The sequence below is a fragment of the Pteropus medius genome, unplaced genomic scaffold, assembly GCF_902729225.1.
Source record: "Pteropus medius unplaced genomic scaffold, Ma_sr-lr_union100, whole genome shotgun sequence".
Taxonomy (NCBI): Eukaryota; Metazoa; Chordata; class Mammalia; order Chiroptera; family Pteropodidae; genus Pteropus; species Pteropus medius.
In genome coordinates this window covers 2,701,101-2,708,722 of record NW_024354875.1, presented here as the reverse complement: position 1 = coordinate 2,708,722, position 7,622 = coordinate 2,701,101, and the positions used below count along the sequence as shown (strand labels likewise).

The following is a 7,622-nucleotide window of genomic DNA, read 5'->3' as shown; positions in this document are numbered from 1 at the left end:
CTTCAGGAGCCCAACATGCTAGTGCTTTCTCAGGTACGGGCCCACACCTGGAGAGAGAATTAAGACAGGGGCTCCAGATGGGATTGAGAATGGCTCCCAGCCATGATGCCAGCTCAGTTCTCTCTCAGACCAAAGTCTGAGTAGTCAGCTCTAGTACCCAGTCCAAATGGCCTAAGGATGACGAATTCCTAAAGCAAGAGCTAGAGAGATTTCTAAGGAAACTTCTAAGAATGGAAGCCTGACCTCATTTACCTATCAGTACAGACCAGGGCCAACAAATAAGGAAGTTTTGGGATATGTACTGAATCACTATGTCACTTAAGAGCATTTATCTTTTTTCGGTAATTCCATGTGACCTTGAAATTATTAACAACGAAATCCTTGAATACAAAGATGTTGCATTTTTGCTTTAAAGAAGCAGCAAGAATGGGGATATTATAGGCACTGCGCCTGAGACCTCTGTTTCCAGAACTGTGGTCCACCATCTACTTCTGCATCGGAATCACCTGGCTGCCCCAAAAGGGCATCATAATCTGAGTGAGGGGTTTAGAATAAGACTTTCTGTCAAGGGCCTCAGGGAAATCTTCGGCAAACTAAATTTTAAAACTACTCCTTTAATTTTGTGGACAAGGGGAGAAAGGAAGCAACAACGAATTGAAGGGGAAAATCGAGACAATCTCGTGAAGGTTGATTTTCTATGTCAGTTTGGCTGGGCCATGGGGCCTAGATAGCTGGTCAAAGATTTTTCTGGATGTTTCCGTGAGGATGTTTTTGGATGAGATTTGCATTTAAATTCGTGGACTTTGAATAAAACAGATTGCCCTCCATAATAAGGGTGGGCCTCGTCTAATCAATTGAAAGCCTGAATAGAAAAAAAGACTGACCTCCCTCAAACAAGAGGGAATTCTCCCAGCAGACAGCCTTTGTACTTAAACTGCGACTCTCCTGAGTTGTCAGCCTGCCAGCCTCTCCCCCATCAAATTCTGGACTCACTGAGACTCCACAATGAGTGGATCCACAATGAGCCAATTCCTTAAAATAAATCTAGATAGATAATAGATAGATAGATAGATAGATAGATAGATAGATAGATAGATAGATAGACAGACAGACAGACAGACAGACAGACGGAGAGGGAGAGAGAGAAAAAAGAGACAGACAGACAGAGAAAGAGAGCTCTCCTATTGGTCTTGTTTCTCTGAAGAATCCTGACTAATCCTGACTAATCTCTTGCTCTTAAGAGACAGGGTCCTTGAAACCTAATTGGATCTAAAGAAGGCTGAAAGCCCACACCAGCAAAGAGCCTTGTGTCACTCCCTGACATTCATCTTTAATCTAATGAAGGAATCATCAAATGGACAGGACCCATTTGTCACCAACCTTGGTGACAAAGTTCAAAGAGAAGTAGTGGCCAACGGTCGAATTTGTTATAAGGAAAGGAAAAGATCAGAATCAACCCTTGTAACAAACGCAGTTTCCAAAAAGAGAGAGCTCCTTACGATGCTATAATAAACACTTTAAAAGATCTTCCCAGTGTGGCGCCATATCTAAGAATGGCAAACTTAAGCTTTATCGCGAACCACCCATCAGCTTGGAGCTGTGAAATATCCTCTAGCCAAAGTGCATCTGATGGAAAAGAAATGAGTTCCATTACCAAATGAGAGTAGTGTGGAAATAACAGAATTGCTTTTATTTTGATGGACGATCTAATTAAAAGATATAAAAATGATTAGAAACGATAAAATTAAACTACCACATATAGATCTTTTTGTTTTGTACTATGGGGTAGATTTTCAAACTGAGTGGATGGTTGGACTAGATAACTTCTAATTTTAGGAAAGAGTAAAAAGAAACAAACTTGACAATAACAGTCTTTTAATTTTGGCAAACTACTCCTAAATCATGACAACAGTCACAAAAAGCCAAGTAGACACACAAAAAAAAGATGATCTGCTTTTCCATTCTCACTCCTGCTATGGGTAGGTCAACTCCCGCCATCTTTCTGTGAACGGGAAGACTGTCGGCTTCCAGACATTTCTCTCCAAGATAACAGTGTGGTGGGTGTATGAGTGGACATGGCACGTCAGCCTAATCATTCGCTTAGAGTCACCGGGGGTAGTTACGATGGCTCAGATAAGATGACCGGCCACAATTGCCTTAAATTCACTGAAGGTGAATGTGGGCTTTACAGAATCAACAACAGCAGAAGCTCGATACTCTAGAAGCAGCTCGCGTGGAGCTGGGACATGGCGGCAGAGGGAGGAGGTGTCCCCTTGTGGAGGGACACTCAGATCTCTTTAAAGGAGCTGGCGCCCATAATGAAGATGTGCTTCCTCTGCAATGACCTGCTAAAATTAGCATGGATTCCTCACTAAGGCTCCTGAGTCACAAAGCGTTTTGGCAAGGTTTGCCAGGTTACCTGCCAGGCGCTAAATACTTCTGCAGCCTTTTCAATGAGTCAATTCTAAACCAGCAGGCAGAGCTTTTAGCTAGAGCTTTCACGCTGACGAGACCCACGTGAGGGCTGCATGACAGCAACGTGCACTTTTTAAGATAATACGGTCACCACTGTATGGATGAAAAATTTCCCCAGGAAGGTCATACATTATAAGAGGAAGCTCAAAAGGAATCTTAACCACCAAAATTCTGAGAACAGTCCTCTGTTCCCTGTTTATGACACTTCTCGTTCACCGAAGGGATCTTCTGGAGGGCTGATCAGGGCTCAGAACTGTTCGCTGGGAATAGTCAGAGTGACTGTGGGGAAGACCGGTGTGTCCCCACTTTGCAGCAACACCGGGAAGGTCTGACGCCCTTCCGCTGGGTCTTCGTCTTTTCTCAAGTTATTGTACCCCCGTCTTGACTGGCACAGAAGACACTCAGTATCCTTCTTTTTATTCCATAAAATAAGTTGATAAATGAACCTTCCCCTCAAGAAAGAGGAGAGATGGATTCAAGCTGGCCGAGACGGAGGGGAATCGGGGTCCCTGGGGTAGGCTTGGCTCAGTACTAGAAACCTCACGTGCCACCTCCTGGCTTTGCATCAGAGACTCTCCCGTTCCTCGGGGACTTCATTTTGGCTTCGGTTGTATTTGTTCTTTTCCAAAGATTCAGCAGAGATCATTATTCCCGCTTTCTCACGTTCTGACCACATTCTGTCCCCCACAAAAGATCGCTTACAGAAAGTGCTACATGTCACCACCGCAATATTCCCCCTAAAACACCGAAAGCACAGGTTTTCCAAGATGGCTTGAGCAGTGTCTTCCGACGTCCCTTTTGTCAGTCACCCCCATTCCTTCCACTTGTCCCAGTGCACACCGCTGTTCCTGAATGAGCTGACGCGGCCGTGAGGAGGCATTACCACAGAAAACCTAGCGGCGCTACCCTCACGGCGGCCTGACACAGACCACGTTCTTTTTCCATTGAGGGACCCGCCTGCCCTTAACACGAACTCCAGTGGGAATGTATGCAGAACTGGAGAGAGGCAGACAGAGGAAAGGAGACCAGAGATGGAAGTAACAACTGGTAAGAGGAACAGATGTGCCTCAAGGGAACAGGTGCCCGGTGCCACGCTCTCAGCATGCTTGGGTGGGGCCTGGAGTCCATCTGCCAATGCTTTAAGGGAGCCCTATGCTGACGGCGATGGGCCTCAGTGGCTGCTACAGTCCCTGGCTGGTCTGACTCCTAGACCCCATCACTAACCAAAAACCTCCACTCAGGCCCTTGGGGCTCCACGCCCCAAACCCTGTGACCTGAGCTACAGGCTTGGGTCTTCCATAGCGTTGATGACGCCGGTCCACAAAGGTCAAAAAATAGTAGCAGCCTCTCGTCCCCGCCTCTTCCCCGCTCCTTCTCTGGAGCTATTATCAGCGCTAGGGAAATGCAGAGTCCAAGGAGGAAATTATGTGGTAACTAGGAAGCGAATGACTCTGTGCTTACCTTTTCTTTCTTCCATTGCTCTTGATTCTGCTACCAGCCAGGATGACTGCTTCTCCCCAAATCTTTACTTCATACCAAAGCAAGAAGGTCTAACACTGCACAGATTTATCATCATTACTTTAAAAATTGTATGGAGACTTATTGTTGCATACTAACATATAATCGGAACCAGAAATGTGGAGGACTTTTTACAGTACATTTATATGAACATACATTTGTTAAAGCGTCCTGCCGTTCCCTTACCTCTGATGGCTTCGTGGTGCACCTTCCTCTTCCTGAACACTCCACGTCACTGGCATGGCTCGCTCCCGGCACGCAGGTGCTGGCCTTCACCACCACGGTCAAGCGCAAAGCCACGATCGATTTAGTGACAGAATCATTCACAAAACCTAAAAGAAAATGGGACAGTAGGAAATGTAAAGTCAGGTTTTTTACCAACACTCTTTTCACAAGGCGACGAATTTAGTGGACATGGCGCTGAAGTCTGGCAAACGAAACACAAACAGGAGATTAAGCAAAGGGAGAAAGTGCACGCAGAGGCATCTGGATGTCAGGCCCCTGAGCCATCGCGAGAACCGCCTGAGGCCGAGGAGAAGGAGCTCCGGGCACCTCGGTCATCACCTCCGACCCTACGTTCCTGCCCTTGCCCTTTGTCAAGTCCATTCCTTCTCTACCATCTCAGAATTCAACGTCTCTGATTTGAATCCATCTTCTCCCAGGGAGCCACCTGCCTGCATCTTCCAATTCTTCTTCCTCTTGGCTACTTGGAGTGGTCACAAGCACTAAACATCCCCCAAGGCCAGCCCCGGCTACCTGCCTGCCCGAGCAGCTCTCCGTGCCTTCGCAGGCGGGCATGCAGGATGGGGCCACACTGTGTGTTGGGTTTATCAGCGATTATCACCAATCTGACTGAACGGCACCAACTGAAGTTACGTGGTTCTAACCATCTAATAAAACAACCAGTCGTAGTTGAATATTGCTTGCAACATGATGTGTCACGCTTATCACCGAATGATCTTGATGTCTAGTGCAGCCATTTGTACACGGTAGATAGCAATAAATATAGAATAACTATAGCTGCCAACTGGAATGAAGAAATAAAAACTGTGTTTCACATCAGTGATACAATTATTTCACTAAGAAAGTGTCTCTTTCTAATAAGAAAATTCATTTATTTATGTGTAATTTTTTTTCATTTCAAAATTAACAACTTATAACTAACACCCCATCATCCAGGAAAACGGCCCCTTTATCACCCATAAACGGCACTCAAGACAAGGTGGCGAAATGATCCCAGGCAAGCACACCTCCCTGAACCCCTGTTTTCTCATGCATTAAGTAAAGATAATAACCCCAAAACAGGGTGACCATAGAATGCATCACCAATACTGGGACTCTTCTCAGATCAAAACAGGGTGCTTTTTGTGAGTACAACTGAACACAGGCACGAAGTGAGACTGTCTCGGGCAGTGGGACAGCGTGGTCACCCTTCTGAGAAACATCCAGAGACCAGTCATCTGCGAAGTCCCACATCAGCGCAAGACCATTTTAATAGGCAGAAGACGGCTTCAACACAGCAGCAAAATCTTTCATTCAATGCACAAGCATCAAGGTGACGACAGGACTTTGATGCGAGTCAGAGTGGAGCGGAGACATGCCTCGACTTCCAGCTGGGAGGGAGGACACCGGTGTCCCTTGGTGTCTGGGCGAAGACAGGAGTTGCCCGTCTGGCACGGAGGGGCATTTTACAGCCACAGACACTAGTTGCTCTCTTCCTAGGATTTCCTATTGAAATCTTTAAGGTAAATTGGCTTTGGGACAGAAGCACAGTTTAAGCAGAAACGCCCCCTCTGTAGAGCTCCCTCGTGCCCCACCCCCATGACGTAGACACCTCACACTTCCCCCCAGCCGCCTTCACACACCTTCTCACTCCAGCTCCGTCACGTTCCCATGACGCCCCCGTCGCCTGGAAGACCCCTTTCTCCCACCTCACGGCTCAACTCTCACCTTATTCATGAGTCCCAGCCCCCTCTGAGCTCTAGCATGTCCATCTATGCTCCGGTTATGCTGTCCTGTACAGGTCCCCGATTAGTTTATGTCTCAGATGGCTTCTTGTCATCCCACCTCTACTGAAGCTTCCGTGATGGGAAGGATACCTCTTAGAGAAGTGGCAAATAGAGAGACAGGTACATTTGTGACCAGAGCAGCAAAGCCAATTCCCAAAGAGGAGTTTGCAGAACGTCTTGTCATCCAGCATGTCAACTTTGAAGAGTGGCAATTACTTGGATGCATAAATTCCAGCCTACTAAAGAAATAATGGCTTACTGATGCATGATTAGCCTTGATAATGGAGAAATCGAGCCTGGTACATTATTGGGATGTTACCTGAGTTCTTATTCTGAAAGACATCTTCACACATAAAATAATAGAGGTAAATCAGATATCAGTAATTATAAAGGTGTTTTTCATACCCTCGCTTTGTTCTCTACTTTTGCATTAAATTATAGCCTTATTTGCATAATAGGACTGAGGGTTTCGACCCTAAAATCCTTTAGTAAACTATTAAAGAAATCAAACTTTGCAACGGTGTGTCACACATTACTCCACAATTCCTAATTATGCCACCTAACCTCCCCCCACCCCAAAGAGAGACAACGGGATTAGCATGTTATTTTCAGCAATATACCATTCACACAATGGGGACAGAGCCTGGCGGCTCCGTCCACTCAGAGTGTAATTTCAGTAAGTTGTTTGCGCCTCCCTCTGATCACGTCTGAGGGAGAAGGTTCGGCACTGAACCATGATGCTGTCCTACCTTTCATCAGTCTGCGGCTGGGTTAGAGCCAGGTCATCCTTGGGAAACCCCACCCGCCCAGAGTAGGAACTGTGCCGTTGACGAGGGGGCAGCAGGAAGAATTGGAAATGAAACAGAATTCATCTTTTACAAAAGAAGTCCTTTGGGGCTTTCTAAGTGGTCCTCTGAGAGCTGTGGAAAAGCCAGTGTGATTCCTTTGACTCGGTACTCAAAGAGACGGACATTTCTAACACCCTTATAAGAAATACAGAGCAAATAGTCCCTACTGTTCTCTCCCCTAATGGCATGAAATCAATCTGTACAACGTAATTCCTGATACCAACTGGGGCAGAAAAGTTTGCCCTTGTATTTAGAACGCTAAGATGCCCAGGCCAACTGATCAACTGGAGACGAAAGCTAATCAAGAAGGAGTAAGGATTACTGTTTACGGGGGTGTTTTAGATTGTTTGGTCGAACCTTCAGACCGTCAACACCTGCATTTTCTGTGGTCTTTTCAAAAACCAAAGAACGGCTGCCACACTGGAGCCTATGAAGTTGCTCCGACTACGAGCTGATTGAAAATCACAGCTGGAAATGGATAAAAAGAAAAGAGGAGGTTTATAAAAGCAAGGAGAGGAAAAAAAAAGGGAAGGAGGAAGAGAAGAAAGAAGACTCTGCAGGGGAAAAGGAAAACCACATCGAGGGATAGAAACTGCAGGAGACACAGGAAAACGGAAACGTTCATACAGAACACCCGGCAAAGCGGAAATGGGGGCAAGAAAATGAAGGTCCGTCCGAAGCTCCAGGGGTTCTCATACCCTCTGCTACAACACGTTATCATCTTCTCATTTTCAGGGCCCTATACTCCCGTTCCAAGCACAACAAATGTAAA

At 46.1% G+C, this 7,622-nt stretch overlaps 1 protein-coding gene across 2 annotated transcripts in view; it reads right to left on the bottom strand.

Moving 5' to 3' along the window:
• The window catches only part of DNER (delta/notch like EGF repeat containing), a 259,893-nt gene that overhangs the window by 119,177 nt on the left and 133,094 nt on the right, over positions 1 to 7,622 (bottom strand). For both annotated transcript variants that reach the window (XM_039855323.1, XM_039855324.1), the window contains exon 5: positions 4,180 to 4,325. In XM_039855323.1, coding sequence (XP_039711257.1) covers positions 4,180 to 4,325 — 146 coding nt within the window. The remainder of the gene's footprint in view (positions 1 to 4,179; positions 4,326 to 7,622) is intronic.